At 35.8% G+C, this 19,522-nt stretch overlaps 1 protein-coding gene across 1 annotated transcript; it reads right to left on the bottom strand.

Annotated features, from left to right (window-relative positions):
* Nucleotides 1–15,981: 15,981 nt before the first annotated feature.
* Nucleotides 15,982–16,742, bottom strand: LOC107139472 (60S ribosomal protein L14). Its single transcript, XM_015482334.2, has one exon. The coding sequence runs from the start codon at nucleotides 16,698–16,700 to the stop codon at nucleotides 16,041–16,043; it is 660 nt and encodes a 219-aa protein (XP_015337820.1). The 5' UTR covers nucleotides 16,701–16,742; the 3' UTR covers nucleotides 15,982–16,040.
* Nucleotides 16,743–19,522: the final 2,780 nt, after the last annotated feature.

Below are 19,522 nucleotides of genomic sequence, written 5' to 3'. Positions count from 1 at the left end.
ATGCCTAAGATAAATATAATAAAATGATGCAAGTTAGTGTGTAAGAGATTACAGTTCTTCAGAGTATAAATCATCATCTACCACAAATGAGATAAATTTATGGACACTCTTGTTGATTTGTACAGCAATCTTCTTGTAACTAAAGCAATTTATTTTATCATGTTTTTATTTAAAAATATATGTAAGAAAATTTTGTAATTTAAAGCTAAACGATAATTTATGAAGATGTTTTATTCCATTGTAATAATCCTGTGACAGTTCTTTAATGTAAAGAAATTATTTAATCTCAGAAAAATGCACCAACTTTTAAACAATACTCTAATTCACTTTTCCTTTTATTATAGTTATTGGTGCTGTGCATAGTCATGTACGTAAAAACATAAATGAAAGATATGATTTTAAATAATAATGATAGTTAACTTTTATTGAGCACTTGGTATGTGCAAGATACTGTTCTAAATGCTTCACATATAGTGACTCCTTTAACATTTGTATTAATTTCCTAGGGCAGCCATAGCAAAGTATCATAAATGAGTGGCTTACCAGAGAAATTTATTGTCTTTCAGTTCCAGAGTCTAGATATTCAAACTGAGTTGCTCCCTCTGAGTTGTGTGAGGGAGGAACTGTGCCAGGCCTCCCTCAGGTTTCTGGTGGTTCCTGCAATCCTGGGTGTTCTTTGCCTTGTTGGAACATCACTCTATCACTGTCGTCATCTTCACCTGGCATTTTTACTGTGTTCATGTCTTTCTCCTGAGTCCCCCATTTAAAGGACACCATCAATCATATCCATCCAGGGCCTACCCTACTCTAGGATGATCTTATCTAATTATATCTGCAGCAACCCTAGTTCCAAATGAGGTACATCCTGGGGTATTGGGGTTTGGGACTTAGACATATTAATGATAAGCAGACAGTTAAATGTATAAAAATACTCAAAACAACCCTACAGGGCATGCCTTAGTCCTTTCAGGTTGATATAAGAAAATACCATAAACAATAGAATCTTTAGTTCTCACAGTTCTGGAGGTTGGGAAGTCTCAGGTCAGGTTGGAAAAGTTAACATCTGGTGAATTAGACGATATCTTTTCACTATAATCTCACATGAGAAAGGTGTGTGTGTGTGTGTGTGTGTGTGTGAGTGTGTTTTCTCTTGGGTTTTCTTTTATAAGAGTGCTAATCCCATTTGTGAGGGCTCCACCCTTATGTCCCAGTCACCTCCTAAGAGTCCCACTCCTCATACAACACATTGGTGCTTAGGATTTCAACATGTGAATTTTAGGAGGACACAAACATTCAGACCATACCAGGCAGCTACTGTTAACCCCAGTGACTAGATGGGAAAAGTGAGGTGGAAAGAGGTTCAGTTACTTGCCTTAGCTTACGTGGAGAGAAAGGCACAATGTTTGGATCTGAATGCAGCCAATGTAATTCCAGAGCCTGCCACATTTTTTTTTCTAGTTTGTTGTACCTTCAATGTACTTCCAGATGTGGTTTTATTAATATTTTAATTTTTATATCAGTATTCAAATACAAGTTTATGCTATTTAAGGTCAATTTTACCACCTGATCAGTGTATTTTCTTACTTCAAGGATTTTCTGAATCTACTCTTTCCATGAGCTGCCCTGTCTTGGAATGCCAGTTCATGTCAAGACTTACTTTGCTTATGATCTCAGTAATATTTTTTTCAGATGGCACATTAACCTATATAAAATATATATAATCAAGTCAAACTAAATATATTCAACCATATGAGTTTTATCAAATCCATACGTGGGATTGCATCAGCTTGTGTTGTTCCAGAAGACATAATTTGAAAAGGAACAAAGAACAGATGCTACCCTTCATCCTCTTCTGTGCCTTCTACCTTGATATGAGAATGAGAATTCACTTTATGCCTCCAAGAAGGAGAGAGCAGCTGAGTCACACTCCGTGGTCACATAGGCTTACTGTACACAGTATCAAACACACTGCCTCACTGTCATGTGTATTCCAACATATGAACTCTCAGAAGTACAGGGGAGGTAAGGGATGGCGTGGCTGTTTCAAACACCAGAAAAATACACTGGAGATGAAAAGTGGTTTTAGTAGGAAAAGTTGCTTCTCCTGGGGTATTGCCCTTGTCTGCATGGTCCAAGTGGGTTGGTTCCCTGCAACCTCCCTGATCCAAATGGCAGGCAGGGGGATGGGGAGAGCTGGGCATAGCCAACATTGCTTACATCACTTTTGCTCACATCTCATTAGCAAAAACTTTGTCATCAGTGGCCATTGCCTAGCTGTAAAAGAGGCTAGGAGAATGCTGAGCTGAAAGTTTTATTATGAGTGAAAGGAGAGAAAATGGGTATTAAACTGCAATCTGCTACAAGTGGTAAAAACAGACTCTGTGGAAACATAACTTGACAATAAAGAGCACTCTGCATTGAGTGTCAGCAAAATGAAACAAATCCAACCTGTCTTTTATAATAAAGAACAAAAAGTAGTGAACGTTTCAAGTACCTACAAAAATGGAGAAAAATGGCATAATACACTCATGAGTCCATCACTTATCTCCAACAATTATTAGTTCTGATCTGAGTTCATCTTTACTCATACTCAAGTACCAGATGCTTCCCCATGGATATGGAGCAAATTCCAGGCATTGTATAGGATTATTAATAAACATGTATTTCCAGAATATTAGACTTAAAAACATGATCACAATATCATTGTTAAAATTAAAAATAATACTTGTCACATATCATTGTTGAATTTTGAAAATAATAATACTTTAATAAAACATTTACTCAGTATTCAAATTTTTCTGATTGTGACATAGATGTTTTCTCATTTTTATAGTTATTTGTTCAATGAAGTTTGCAACTTGGTGAATATATCTTAATTATATTTTAATCTTTAAAGGGTGCTTCTATTTCATTACTCTTATTTGCTGAATATGTTATTTGACATAGAATTTTAAAGTATTCTGGATATTTCCAATAACATTCTCATAATGTTACTTAACAGATTTATCTTCTTTGTGATTTCTTAAATTGGTTTAGATAATTGACATTTCCTCTCTTATTTTCTGGCTTAGGAAATAATGAGTTGGTCCTAAGTTTGTCTAATGGTAGCTAATGAGATTTTTCTTTTGGAGTATCATTACAGACTTATGGATTTGAAGATACTTAATATGTTTATCAATACTCAGAAATTTCCCTCTTTTGCCAGTGGAAGAGTCTCTCTCAGATGTCTCAGTTTTTTAAAGAACTTCATAATTTTTAATAGTTTCTTGTCTCCTTTATATAGCAAAATATTTTGGGCTTGTTTTGTACATTTTCTGCTCTCCACTTTAAAATAAATGAATAAATGGGATCAAATTTGTTGTATTTTATGCTTTGTAATAGTCTACACATTTTTATTAAATATCTCATAATGTGTTATTATTATTATTTTTTTGAGATTGAATTCAGGGCACTCAACCACTGACCACATCTCCAGCCCTATTTTGTATATTATTTAGAGACAGGGTCTCACTGAGTTGCTTAGTGCCTTGCTAAGTTTCTGAGGCTGGCTTTGAACTCGTGATCCTCCCACCTCAGCCACCCTACCCACTGGGATTAGACCTGTGCCACTATGCCTGACTTCATAATGTGTTTTTATAACATTATTTTAACATTTGCATAGTGGTTATACTGTATGACATAATTTATTTAAATAAATAACTCCATTTATTAGTTCTAATTCAGAAATTTCACAAATGCAATGAGTGAATTCACATTATCAGTACTGATTTAACTGCTCAAACAGAATGTACATTTTAAAGGATTTTGATACATATTGCCAAATTGTTTTCTAGAATGTTCGTGTTAATTAGCATTTCAACCAGGACTATTTTGAGTGTCACTGTATTGTACTATGAGTTACTTTTATTTAAAAATTTTGGCCAATTTGATGGATACACATTTTATTCCAGATATTAGCCAAGCTAAAAACTTAATTATTCAAAACAGTTTTAACCTTTATTCTTTTGTGAACTATTAATTGTATTGTTTTTAAAATAAGGTTTAGGTAAGAGTCTTTAATATATTAACTCGTGGTCCACTTTATAGTTTGATGACATTTTTTCCTGTCATTTGATTTTTCATTTTATTTTTCAAAATTTTAATATCAAATAATTTTTAATGTTTTTGTTAATATTTATCAGCTTTATTTCTGGCCTTTTTTTAAAACTTAAAAATATCTTCTCACCCTAGAGCAATTCTTTTTTTAAAATTTTTATTCTAATTTGTTATATACAACAGCAGAATGCATTACAATTCTTATTACACATATAGAGCACAATTTTTCATATCTCTGGTTGTACACAAAGTATATTCACACCATTCATGTCTTCATATATGTACTTAGGGTAATGATATCCATCTCATTCCACTGCCTAGAAAAATTTTTGATAAGTGAACTACTTTTTTCAAAAAACTGTACTTCTATTGGCATTGTTATGGTTTAGATGTGAGGTGTCTCCCCGAAAGCTCACACGTAAGACAGTGCAAGAAGGTTCTAGGAGAAAGGATTGGGTTATAAGAGTCTTAACCCATTCAATGATTTAATCCCTAGTTAGGGATTTACTGAATGGTAACTGAGTGGTAGAGTGTGGCTGGAGGAGGTGGGGATTGGGGCGTGGCTTTGGGTATATATTTGTTTCTGGAGAGTGGAGTGTCTTTCTCTTGCTTCTTGGTCACTGCAATGTGGGCTTCTTCCCTCTACCACACTCTCCCACCATGATGCTCAGCCTCACCTCGAGCTCTGGGGAATGGAGCCAGCCTTCTGTGGGTTAAGACCTCTGAAACTGTGAGCCCTCAAATAAACTTTCCCTCCTTATAGTTGTTCTGGTCAGATCTTTTAGTCACAGCAGTGAAATAGCTGACTAAAACAGGCATTTACTTTACATTGACAATAGTTGAAGGAAGCTATATAATTTTTCTTTATATACTATACTGTGCCACAAATACAGGGTCTTTTAGTACAACTAAGAATAATGACCAGAGATGTATAATTCACCATATTATGCATAGGTCTCAGTTAATTTTTCTTCAAGGTATAAAAACTTATGCAGAATGCCAGTTTCTGGTATTTTTTTCTTCTGAATTATTCCTAAAGGCAAAGTGATTAAGTACCCCCAGAACAAGTGACAGCAGATTTTTAGGCAGATATAAGTAGCAAAATACTCCTTTGGATTTTTATGCAGTTTACCTTCTGCCACTGAAGATATGTGTATTTTAGTCACATTTATAATTCAATTTTCATACAGAACAAATTATCCTTATTAGTTGTATAGTTCTACGAGCTTAGACAAACATACACAGTTATGTGTCATCACCACCATCAAGACAGAATAGTTTTGTCATCCCCCAAACTTGAGTCTCTTGAAGGCAGCATATGCTCTTTAGAAACAGCATCCAGTTCTTGGCAACCAATGATCTGATTTCTGGCTTTCCAGCTATGCCTTTCTGTGACTATCATATAAATGAAATCATACAGTATGTAGTTTTTGGTATGTAGTTTTCGATTAAGTATTCTTCATTACCATAAAGACTTTGGGATTCATTCATGTCTATTGATGTGACGAATTACATTTATTGATTTCCATATGTTGAACCAACTTTGTTTTTTGTTTTTTTTTTTAATTTTTATTGTTGGTTGTTCAAAACATTACATAGTTCTTTTTTTTATTGGTTGTTCAAAACATTACAAAGCTCATGATATACCAATTTTCATACATTTGACTCAATTGGGTTATGAACTCCCATTTTTACCCCATATACGAATTGCAGAATCACATCGGTTACACATTCACATTTTTACATAATGGCATATTAGTTACTGTTGTATTCTGCTACCTTTCCTATCCCCTACTATCCCCCCTCCCCTCCCCTCCCATCTTCCTTTTCTATTTCATGAATAATTTGAGGAGTACTGGTATTAATTTTTCTCTGAAAATCTTGTAGAACTTGGCTGAGAATCCACCTGGTCCTGGGCTTTTCTTGGTTGGTAGGCTTTTGATGGTGTCTTCTATTTCCTTGCTTGAAATTGATTTGTTTAAATTGTGTATGTCCTCCTGATTCAGATTGGGCAGATCATATGCCTCTAGAAATTTGTCGGTGTCTTTGAAATTTTCTATTTTATTGGAGTATAAAGTTTCAAAATAGTTTCTAATTATCTCTGTTTTTCAATAGTGTCTGTGTTGATATTTCCTTTTTCATCACGAATTTTTGTAACTTGAGTTTTCTCTCTCCTTTTTGTTAGGGTGCTAAGAACTTATCAATTTTATTTATTTTTTTTCTGAGAACCAGCTTTTTATATTGTTGATTTTTTCAATTGTTTCTTTTGTTTCAATTTCATTGATTCAGTCCTGATTTTAATTATTTTCTGTCTCCTATTACTTTTGGTGTTGATTTGTTCTTTTTTTTAGGGCTTTGAGATGTAATGTTAGGTCATTTATTTGTTGACTTTTTATTCTTTTAATGAATGAGCTCAATGAAACAAACTTTCCTCTTAGTATTGCCTTCATAGTGTCCTAGAGATTTTGATTTGTATCAGACTTTTATTTACCTCTAAGAATTTTTTTTACTCTCCTCTATGATGTCTTATGCTACCCACTGTTCATTCAATAGAGTATTGTTTAGTCTCTAGGTGTTGGACTAGCTTCTATTTTTTATTTTATCATTGATTTTTAATTTCATTCCATTATAGTCTGATAGAATGCAGGCTAGTATCTCTATTTTTTATTTACTAATATGTGCTTTGTGGCATAACACGTGGTCTTTTTTAAGAGAAGGATCTATATGCTGCTGAGAAAAAAAGTGTATTCACTTGTGGATGAATGAAATATTCTATATATCTCCATTAAGTCTAAATTATTGATTGTATTATTGCATTCTATAGTTTCTTTGTTTAGTTTTTATTTGGAAGATCTATTCAGTGGCAAAACAGGTGTGTTATAGTTTCCCAGTATTATTGTGTTGTGGTCTGTTTGATTCTTGAAATTGAGAAGGGTTTGTTTGATATACATAGATGCTCCATTGTTTGGGGCATAGATATTTATGACTGTTATGTCTTGTTGATGCATGATTTCCTTATGCAGTATGAAATTACCTTCTTCATCCCTTCTAACTATGATTTGAGTCCATTTTATCTGAGGATGGAAACCCCTATTTGTTTATATGGACCATGTGAGGGATGTGTTTTTTCCTATCTTTCACCTTTAGTTTGTGGATGTCTTTTCCTATGAGATGAGTCTCTTGAAGGCAGCATATTGTTGAGTCTTTTTATTTATTTTTTCAATCCAATCTTCCAGTCTCTCTTTTAATTGATGAGTTCAGGCCATTAATATTCAAGGCTATTATTGAAATATGGTTTGTATTCTCAGTCATTTTGGTTTATTTTTGGTTTTTAACTTGACTTGGTTTCTCCTTTGATTGGCTTTTCTTTTAGTATGATTCCACCTCTGCTGATTTTCATTGTTGTGTTTCATTTCCTCCTCATGGAATATTTTGCTGAGAATGTTATGTGTGTAGGCTTTCTCACGTAAATTCTTTTAACTTTTATTTATCATGGAAGGTTTCTATTTCATCATCAATCTGAAGCTTAATTTTGCTGGCTATAAGATTTTTGGTTGGCATCCATTTTTTTTTCAGAGCTTGATATATAATCTTCTGGCTTTGAGGGTCTGGGTTGAAAAATCTGCTAAGATCCAAATTGGTTTCCTCCTATATGTGATCTATAACTTCTCTCTTGTGGCTTTTAAAAGTATATCCTTATTTTGTATACTAGGCATTTTCATTATAATATGCCTTGGTGTGGATGTGTTGTACATTTGGTGTCCTGTAAGCCTCTTGTATTTGATTTTCCAATTAACTCTTCACATTTGGGAAATTTTCTGGTATTATCTCATTGAAGAGACTGTACATTCCTTTGGTTTGAAACTCTGTGCCTTCCTCTATCCTGAAAATTCTTAGATTTGGTCTTTTGATGTTATCCAATAATTCTTGTAGGTTCTGTTCATGGTTTCTTACCATCTTCATTGTGTGGTCAACTTTATTTTCAAGATTATATATTTTATCTTCATTGCCTGATGTTCTGTCTTTCAAGTGATCTAGTCTGTTGGTGATGCTTTCTATTGAATTTTTTATTTGGTTTATTGTTTCCTTCTTTTCAAGGATTTCTGTTTTTTTTTCTTCCCCCAAATCTCGAATTTCTTCTTAAAGTAATATTTTGCTACCAGTATTTGCTCTCGTATCTCTTTGTTGGAGTGATGAATTGTTGCTTGTATTTGCTCTCTTATATCATTCTTTGCTTCATAGATCATTTTAATTATGCGCATTCTGAACTCCTTCTCTGACATTTCATCTACTGTGTTACCAATGGATTCTATTACTGTCACATCTTGGTTTTTGGGGGGCACTTTCTTCCCTTGTTTTTTATGTTGTCCATGTGTCTTCCTGTCTAGCAGTGCAGACCTGAGACATTACATTTTCTACCCTATAATCTTGTAGTGTACCTTTAAGGATGAGATCAATATTTATAGCACCCAATGAAAACAATATGTAGCCTTCAACCAAATAGCTCCTCTTTAGACAATTACAGTTTTGTCACATTAAACAGAAATAATGTGTTTGATTAATATCTACAATATAAATAGTAGGTTTGCATAAGGGTCTACAATTTCTAATGGTGGACAAAGAGCGACTGGGCTTGGATGGTTTGTACGATGTGGGGTTTATGAGATAGATAGTGAGGATATAGAGGTATTAGATCATAGGATTAGTGAAAGAGTAATCAAGAGAAGTAGGCTAGCAGGGATACTTCTAGGGATTTGCAGGGATCTTGATGATGGTCTTCCAGGTCTGGCTGTTGTCTCTAGATGGAAGTGGGCCAGGAGAGCCACGTTGGTAGATGGGGGCTGCAGCGTGGTCGCTCTCCTCCTCCATGCCTCCATGGTTACTCTGCTACTCCTCCTTCTCTGCATGGTGGGCTGGGGTCACTCTGCTCTTGGTTTTCCTCTTCCCAGTGAATAAATATCTTTAGAGATATGTTGGTTGTTTACAAAACCCAAAGAGCTGTGTTTTTAACCTCATGAATAGATGTGGGAAACATGAGAACTGAGACCTTCCTATGCTGAGAAGCAGTTGCAGTGCCATAGCGAGCCCAGGTGCATATGGCAGCCCTGGTCAGTGCATCCTGCTAAGAATAGATATGTTTCAGCTGTTATGGGAAAAAATGAACAGAGATAAAGATATTCATTCTCATAGGAGTAACGATTTTTAAAATGTTGTGCTGCAGATCTCAATTTAAAAAAGTAAAGCTAATTCTCCTGAGGCTGTTTACCTTTGAATATCATCTTTCCATTCTCCCCACCCTGCCCCTTCACAACCACTATCATACTCAATTGCTTTAGAATTACAAAAACAAGAATATATAGTATTTGTCTTTCTGTAATTTGGCTGATTTAACTTAGTACAATGTTCTTCAATTCCATTCATGTTGTTACAAATGACAGAATGCCTTTTTTTAAAAAGGATGAACAGTATTGCATTGTGTTTATCTACCCCTTTTTCTTTATCCATTCATCTGCTGATGGACACTTAGATTGATTTCATAAATTGACTATTGTGAATGGCACTGCAAAACCCCCAAAACTAACAGTCAACTACTATATATTCCAGTGTTACTGAGATCGGATCTTTAATGTTTTCATCACAGAAGACAGCAAGTGTTTAAGGAGATGGATCAGTTGGTTAGCTTGATTTGGTCACTCCAGGTTTTATTAACAAGTCATAATATTACTTTGTACCCCCTAAATGTGTGCAACTATAATTCGTCAATATGAAATAAAAAATCAGCTGACTCCCCATCAAAAACAATGGAGACCAAGAAAATAATATTTTTAAGTGGTGAAATAAAAAACAAAACAAAACATTTTGTCAGTTTAGAATGCTGTGCTCAGCAAAATATTCTCAAATAATGAATAAGAAATAAAAATATTTTGAGAAAATAGCTAAGAGATGGATGAGACTGGAGACTCTCATGCTCAATGAAATAAGCCAGTCTCCCAAATCAAAGGTTTTCTCTGACATGTGTAAGCTAATCCAAAATAAGGGGAGTAGGGATAAAAATAAAAATAGAAAAATCAGTGGATTAGACAAAGCAGGATGAAGGGAAGGGAAGAAGTATGGAATAGGGAAAGACAGTGGAATAAATTTGACCAAACTTTCCTATGTACATACATGAATATACTCAGTGGATCTCATCATCATGTACATCTGCAAGACACTAATTAAAAAAGAAAAAAAAAACAACTAAGTAAATAGCAGAAAGATCTGTGGAGAGAGGGAATGGAAAAGGGGAAGGTAGGCAGGGAGAGAAAGGGGAAATATTAGGGATTGAATTAGAGCATATTATATTCAATTCTTTTATAATTATGTCAAAACAAATTTTAATGTTATGTATAACTAAAAAAGACCATTACAAATTTAAAATGAAATTATATAAGTTCATGCCATTTTCTTTAAAATAAAATGATACATAAATTAAAAAAAAAAAAACAACTAAGATAATACTAGTAGCCAGCATAAACTTACTTTAAGAAGTGCTAAATAAAGTCCATCAGACTGAAGAGAAATGATTCCAAATGAAAATCTAGAGCTTCATGAAAAGAACAAAGAGATCATTCATGGTCCTCAGAGAATGAAATATTTACTATGTGGCTTTTCACAGAAGAATTTTGCATCCCTTGTCTTTTAACAATCATTGTAAACTTCTGGCATAGCCAAAAAAAGGAGATAACATCCAATATAAGATAAAATGGAATACTAAAAATATGAGATTAATCTAATATAAGGCAGGAAAAGGAGAACAAAGGACCAAAGACAGTTCAAATAAAAAAAAGTAGTGAGATGGTAAACGTAAACCCAACAAGATGAGTAATCACATTAAAAGTAAGTGGATTATTTGTTTTAAAGGCAGAAAACATAAAACTGGACTAACACACAAGACCAGCTAGATCTATTTACAAGCAACACACTTCAGAAATAAAGACACAGACTAAAAGTAAAAAGATGTGAAAAATATACCATGTACAGATAGTTCCCAACTTAGGAATTGATGGTTTGTCAACTTTGCAGTAGTGTGAAAGCAATAGCATTTCATAACTATACTTCATATTCTGAATTTTGATCCTTTCCTGGGGTAGTGCTATGAAATATACATATTACTCTCCTGTGATACTGGACAGGGACAGACAACCATAACTCCCAGCCAGCCACGTGATCATGAGGGTAGACAACTGGTACACCGTGGGTGTTGGTAGGTTTGGTATTGTTATGGTTTGGATCTCGTTTTGTAACCCCAAAACTCATGTGTTAAAGTATGGTCCCCAGTGTAGCAAAATGCAGCGGTGGGGCTTTTAGGAAATGACCAGATTGTTTGGGCTGTGACCTTATCGGTGGATTAATCTAGTGGATGCCTTAATAACTTGAATGGATTACTGGGTGGTAACTTGAAGCAGGTGTGGAATGGCTGGAGGAAGTAGGTCACTAGGGACAGGGCCTTGTGACTGTCTGTGTCAACCTCTTTCTGTCTTTCTGTCTCTGTTCTCAGGTTGCCACGAGCTGAGCAATTTTCCTCCATCATGCTCTTCTGCCATGATGCCAGCTGACGACAGAGTGATCTTCTGAAAATGTGAGCCAAAGTAAATCTTTCCTCCAAGTTGTTCTTATTGCGTATTTTGGTCATGGTGATGAAAAGTAGATTAACACAGATGTATTAAATGCATTTTGACTGGTAGTATTCTCAATTTATGATAGATTAATCAGGACATAACTTCTTCTTTAGTTGAGAAGCATCTGTATGCCATATACATTAAAAGCATAAATTTTTTTTTTAAACCTTGTTTGTTTGGAGCCACCAGAGCAAGAGAGGCCCCATACTTACTAAGTGATTTCAGATCCTTTGGAAGGGCCAAGTGTCTTTTGGGAATCTGAGGACAGGAATTCAATTAATAACAGTTTATATTTTTAAAGAATGGTCTGTACTCCTCTTTCCAAAATTATTTAAGTGACACATTTTTTTTCAATTCATTACACATCATAGTATACTAAAAAATGAATTTAATCATCGAAGAAAAAGTTTCAGGGTAATGAAAACAAGAGTCAGTGTTAATGTGTTTTCTTTTGTTTCAGGAAAGTGCAGAGTAGCTTGAGAATTGAGATATGGCTGATGAATAATCCATCTACCATATTGTTTTGACTAGTCTTTGATTTTTATTTTTGAGGAATTTTTGTTTTTATGGGAGTTGTTGATGAGTCAGATTAATTTTAAGAATATAGTTTACTTTTTACTTTAAGATACTCTGTAATTTTATCTTTGTAATAAAATAATTAGGTAGATTCAACTTACCAGTTTTATTTTATTTACCAAAAGCTCCATGTTAATTTACCAATTTGGTGTTTGAATCATAATTTTAAAAAGCATTTAAATATCGGTGAGCTTTATTATATTCATGTAATTTATGCTTCTTTTGAGGCTCAATTTTGGGGTACATTTTTGAGAGTCTTACAGGTTTCTCCTGTATGTTTTTCAAGATTTACTTTAAAATGATTTTGCTTTGATTGCTAGAACAGTAGCATAGTTATCTCTGCAAATTTGTCTCTGTGTATCAGTTCAGTGGGTGACTATGGAAATTATTTTAAAATGAAGACCATGAAAGTTCATTGTTATAGGTCATTAGAAAGATTCAAGAAACTTAAAAAAATACTCTATGGAAAGTTTTAACTCACTATAGTGTTTTTTTGTAATAGTAGTAATAATTGTGCTTTGTAAGCTAAAATATTTATTATGTGTCTATACATTCACTAATTTTGACCCATATTATTATACTTACTTACCACAGTATGAAGTAGAAAGACACATAAGTAATCCTACTCTCAAGGCGCTTATAGTCTTTGACTGTGAGAGAGAATTGATTGCCAATAAGCATAATCATAAAATAAAAAATGATGAGTTCTCCTAGAGAGGTTCATATAAATTATGTGTCTGTCAAGAAAGTCTAGGTGATGCTATGGTAACAAATAGCCCCAAATTGTAAGGACCTCTCATAGCTCATTTACTCTTTGGGCACATTCTATGCCTATTGAGGACCACTGGAAGCTCTGCTTCAGGTCTCCTTACTCTTAGACCTAGCCTAAGGCAGCTCCATGATCTAGAATGTCACTGGTGTATGCCTGGGTAAATGGCAGGGATGGGGGACATGAAAATCATCCACTGGCATAGTCTCGGCTCATGTTCCATTGGATTGAGACAAATCCAGGGGCCAACTGATTTCAATTGGATGAGCAGCCATATGCTGAAGACAGGAGCACCAGAATGTGTGTGTGCATCCTTAATGACTACACTATATTATCACAGAAGTTCAAAGAAGGGAGAGTTTGTATCTTAATAAAAACAGCAAGGCGGGTTTCATGGAGGAGGAGTCATTTGAGTTACATCGTTAAGGAGTATATTTTAGCATCTGGGATCAAGGTAGCTTTGTGAAAATCTTTCATCTTACAAAACTAACTAAGAATTTAAAATGAATGTCAGCTGAACATAGTTAGCTCTTTTTTTCCTTTTTCTTTCTTTCTTTATTCTAATTTGTTATATATGACAGCAAAAGGATTATGATTCATATTACACATATAGAGCACAATTTTTCATATCTCTGGTTTAATACAAAGTATATTCACACCAAATCATGTCTTCTTACATGTACTTAGGGTAATAATGTCCATCTCATTCCACTGTCTTTTCTACCCCGCTTTCTTCCCCTCTCTTCCCCTCCTACCCCTCTGCCCTAGTTAGCTCTTTTTGTGATCTATCAGCATGGCATTAAAATGGAAAGAATCATTAGCTCTATGTTGAAAATACTGAAGCCTTTTATATGATACACTAACGGGAGATGTCTTTCAAATACACAAAGTAAAACTTAAAATTCTTTCTTATTCTGTCTGGGGAGCTCAGAATGCATGGAAGCTGTCTTAGGAAGATCCTCCACCTCCTACTCACCAAATTGAGCCCAGTTTCCCCCTAACTGATTGCACAGGGGATCACACTGATTGCACATGGACTTGCTCATTCCACTTCATGTTCTAGGATTCCATTCCCTTTTCCTGAGCTTTTCTTCCTAATCCAATATAGATGATGATTCTAGCCTTTTGTACTTTTTAAAATTCTCCTGGCTATTGGTTTTGCAGGTAAATACAATAAAAATAGAAAGGCCATTTGTTTCCAAACAACAAATGCTCCTTCCTTATGCATGGTGAGGAGGAGAGAAGGATGTGGATATACACTTCTTGATATACTTATCATTTTTACACAAGTAGTGTGTCTGACTATGTTGTTGTTGCAGAACATGCTTCCCGGACTGGACAGAAGCCCAGGTTATCAGCTGGTCCTGGTCTTTGCTTTCAAATTTTTATGGTATTATCATTCTTATTATTATTGGTCTGGAAGATGGTTTGATATGCCATGGGTTTATGTAACAGACATGGATAAACTCCCAGTCATTGACACCTGATGTTTGTTTTTTCAACCATTTGATACTACTTGAAATTTCATTATTCTGGCTGTCTAAATTGTTATTCTTCTAGAATAAAAATTTAATATACTTCAACTAATACGTAACTAACAAGAAGTCCACCAAATTATGACTGTTTCACTCAGTGCTAGAGATTTAAAAAGTTGATTTCTTCATGGTCTCAGGCTTCAAAGTATTAATAATCAAGCAAAGATGAAATTGTTCATTCCAATTCTCACACAATCCAGTGAACAAATGACTAGCAAAACAAACAAACAAAAAATAACAAAATTAAAACAATGGGATGGGAATATTGGGGTCAGATTCTGTCTGAGCAAATAGTATCAAAAGTGAGGTGATGTGATTTTGAGGCATTCACACCAAGCCTCTTTATTCACAGTCTTGGCAATGCCACTTAGCAGTGACATCCCATATTTTGTACTTTAAGTATATTTCATGACTTTTCTATTCTTTATTTTGTTCAATACTAAAACGGGAGGGTGAGACAAAATCGTTTCTGAAGGATGTTCTGTAGCATGATAACATTTTAATAAGAAATCTTACGAGTTATTGCCAAATTCCTCAGTTTGAGAATGATATTCTGAGAGATAAGTTTGACTTGTTAACACCTTAGTTTTGGGTGACAGCGAGACTAAGACTTCTTCACCTTTCCTAGCTGCTGCTTCTCAAAAATAATATAATTTTATTTATTAAATATAGGGTTTTTTGCAAGGGTATGTTCAGGGAGATAGCACATGCTTAGTATGCCCAAAGCTCTGGGTTTGATAGCATTAAAAAAGGAAGCATTTTATAAAAATGCTTTGAAAGCTTTTAACAGTGAGTTCAAGTTAAATTTTTTTTCTGAAAATATTAAAACTTAATTGTTTTAAATATATAATAGTAATTAATTAGACAAGAAAAAGAAATTTAAAAAACAGTTCAAATTGGAAAGAAATTTTTTAAAATTTAAAATTTATTTATTTACTCTAATTTGTTATACATGACAGCAGAGTGCATTTCAATTCATAACACATACAGAGCACAATTTTTCATGTCTCTGATTGAACGCAAAATAGAGTCACCCAATTCGTGTCTTCATACAGGTACTTAGGGTAATGATGTCCATTCATTCCACCATCTTTCCTACCCCTATGCCCTCTCTTTCCCTTCTCTCTTCTTTGCCCTGTCTACAGTTCCTCCATTCCTCCCATGCTCTCTCCCCATCCCCATATGGATCAGCATTCTTATATCAGAGAAAACATTCGGCCTTTGGTTTTTGGGGATTGGGTTGCTTCACTTAGCATAATATTCTCCAACTCCATCCATTTACTGCAAATGCCATGATTTTATTCTCTTTTAATGCTGAATAATATTCCATTGTGTATATATAGCACAGTTTCTTTTTTTTTTTTTTTAACATGTCAAAAGAATCTTTATTCCTTTTTTAATAGCCTCTTATGCTTTCTTGCCAGATGTCTTCGGAGCAGGTGCTTTCTGGGCTGGAGCTTTCTGACTCTTCTGAGCTTTTGGAGGCGGCGCTGCTGCCTTCTGGCCTGAGGCTTTCTGGGCAGGAGCCTTTTGGGCCGGAGCCTTCTTGCCTGCTGGAGTTACCTTTTTTGCTGGAATTTTAGCTTTAGCAGCAGCAGCAGCAGCTGCTGCAGCTGCAATTGCAGCCTTAGCAACAGGTGCCTTTTTGGGAGAAGCTTTCAGGATAGCCGCCCTCTGAAGCTTCTTAACTTCATTCTTGATTATTCTGTTCCTCATTTTCTTTGCCTTCATTACTTTATAACGATCAAAATCAGTCATCTTGGCTTTCCTTTCTCTGGCTTCAATCTTCTTGGCCCATCTTGTGGCTGCCCATTTTGTATTGATATCTGCCTTCTGCCAGGCTTGCCGAACATACTTCTGACGGGCACTGTGAGGAAACTTGAGGATGAAATCAGTGAGCTGCATACATTTGAAAGGCATGGCCTGTCTCCTTACCTGAGTGCAAGGTCCATCAACCAAAGCCCTGTTCTGATCAATAACATCTACAATTGCAACCAGCTTTCCAGCATGAGGCCCAAAGGAGACGTAGGCCACCCGGCCAACCTCCACAAAACGCCTGAAAACCATGTTGGCGGTGTAGGGCGAGAAAAGTAGCACAGTTTCTTTATCCATTCATCTACTGAGGGCATCTAGGTTGGTTCCACAATTTAGCTATTGTGAATTATGCTGCTATAAACATTGATTTGGCTGCATCCCTGTAGTATGCTGTTTTTAAGTCCTTTGGGTATAAACCAAGGAGAAGGATAGCTAGATCAAATGGTTGTTCCATTTCAAGTTTGGGAAGGAATTTTTAAAAATGACATGATTGACTAGTAGAATATCCCAATGAGAGAAATGATGTCCTCATGGATTAGAGGACTCAATAGTGTTAGGATCAGTTCTTGACAGAACAGAAAAAAGATATTAATGGAAAAACTGGTGAAATCTTTGTATAATTTAATTATAAAAAAGAAAAACAAAGAGTCCTTTCTTAGAGACGGTGTAAATAGTATCAGAATACACACCAAATAATAAGTTGAATGCACCTTTATTTCAATTATTTAATTGATAGAATAAGTTATATATAGTAAATAGAGACATATTGTTTAGACTTTTGCTTATGCCATAGAGTCAGTATTACCATCAAGATAAATGAATTTTTTGGGAACTCATATCTCTGACTATGCCTTGGGAACCAATGCCAAGTAACTCTCAGTCTGACATGACCTTTTCTGAAGGGGGGGAGATGTGGTTGGAGTTGGTGGTGCTCCCAAGAAATGGCAGCTGCAGGCGGGTGGGTGGCGTAGCAGGGTGGGCGACTCTAAAAGTGGCGATCCCTGGCTGCAGCAGAGGTGGTTGCAATTGTTGATATAAATGTCGCTTTTCAGATGACAGCCTAAATATTTTTATCCCTCTTTTCAACCTTCTCTGAATAAAAATTCTGGCAGGGGTCCTCCTGGTCTCAAGGAGTCTTTAATATGCATTCCCGGAGCTCCTCCATGGCCCTGAAAAGCATGCTGGGACCCTGGGACAGCCGTGCTCTGGGCCAAGATCCCAGAATGGGGCCTAGGCTTCTTTGTTCATCATATCATAGGATCCATTTCCTCGTTTAAATACCCATGTGGGAAGTGTTCGATTCAGTAGTTGATAAAGCTCAATTAGGGAAAATTAGAACACACTATGTTTCTGTATTATTATTTAGAAGAGGCTATATACCATTCAGTCAGGCCAGAAGAGTAGAGTCCCCCAGGGAAACGCACATGTGACAATCAAGGGAGACCCTGTGGCCAGCACGCAGCATTGTGGCTCTGATGTCTCTTTCCAATTTCTAATTTTCTGATTTAGGGAAAGAAATCCATGTACATTTGTTTCTTACGCCTGTCAAGACTGTGCTCTGCCCACAGCAAGGCATATAAGGGCAACAGAGGTGCCAGGGTTGAAGAAAGGAATGTTATTCCTCCTGAAAGAAAATTAGACACAGAAACTAGCCTCGATCTTTAAAGCCTTAAGAATGCCCAGAAATTCCTGTCACCGTCTTTCCCAGTATCTCTGCCAGCTTCCTCCTTTCCCTCTAAGCAATCTTGCCTTTCTTTAAGCATTAGCATTTAGTTTAAATTTAAGATGAAACTCATGATTGTGTTTTAAGGTTGGTTTTGGGTATGACTGCACTGCGAGAACCTACTCATTTTCTTTGAAAGGGCATGTGTGTGCTCATTTGTGTGCCGTCACCGCCCGCAGGGCAAATTCTGTTTTTTAGCCTATCGCTAAGTGACCTGTGTGAGGCAGCCACAAACCTATCATGGAAACCTATAGGAAACAGGATGCAAGGCTCCAGCAGCTGGGCAGCTGCCAAACTTTTGATGCTCACTGCATATCGAATTGAACATTTTTGTTTGTTATTAAACACTGCATTGCCCAGTATCGTCATGAGAGATGACAGGAGGGTGACTAAGAATTCACACAGGCTGGAATGTCAGCAGAAGACTTCATGGAGGGTCATGAGTTCCTCTGATCTTTGAAGGATAATTATAGTTACAAAAAAATAGATGAGAAGCTTGAAGAGAAGGCTTTTTTTGTTTGTTTGTTTGCAGTTGGGAGAGATTCAAGGCAAACAACCATGATGAGCACAGCATCTGTTTGGGATTTAGGAAGAATTCCCTGACTGCACTGGAACATTTTTGTTGAGGAGTGTTGGGAAAAAGGTTTCATGTTTGAATAGATTATGGTGAAGAAAGAGGATGTGGGGACTTTGAAATATTTATTTTAACAACTATGAAACTATCTGTTCCTGAGCAGAGAAATGGCATGAAAAATGAGGTTGGTTTAGGAGGATTGATCGTTTTAAAGGTTGATTTGAGAAAAGATTGGACAGGTGCTTTGGTCTGCATTTTTGTTGCTGTGACCAAAAGACATGACAAGAACAATTAGAAGAGGAAAAGTTTATTTGGGGGCTCACAATTTCAAAGGTCTCAGTCCATAGACAGCCAGCTCCATTCCTTGGGGCTTGAGTGAGGCAGAACATCATGGTGGAAGAGTGTGGCAGAGAGAAGTGGCCCAAGATGTGAAGATCAGGGATCGGGGGTGGGGGGAACTTTGCTCAACAAGGACAAAACATGAACCCCAAAGGCATGCCCCCGGGATGCACCTCCTCTATCCACACCCTACCTGCCTACAGTTATTCTCTATCAGGGAATTAATTCACTAATAGGGTTAAGGTTCTCATAACCCAGTAATTTCATCTCTAAACCTTCTCGCATTGTCTCACACGTAAACTTTTGGGAACACTTCACATCTAAATCACAGCAACAAGGAAGAGATTAGTGTCCAGTATATCAACTTCAACCTGTCAGCACAGCTGAGCAATTCTTTTACTTTTTCAACAATTTCATGGAAGAATCCAAGTAGCAGTT

The sequence above is a fragment of the Marmota marmota genome, unplaced genomic scaffold, assembly GCF_001458135.2.
Source record: "Marmota marmota marmota unplaced genomic scaffold, marMar, whole genome shotgun sequence".
NCBI classification, from domain to species: domain Eukaryota; kingdom Metazoa; phylum Chordata; class Mammalia; order Rodentia; family Sciuridae; genus Marmota; species Marmota marmota.
The sequence above is the reverse complement of the archived record's forward strand: the minus strand, read 5'-3'. Positions and strand labels throughout refer to the sequence as shown.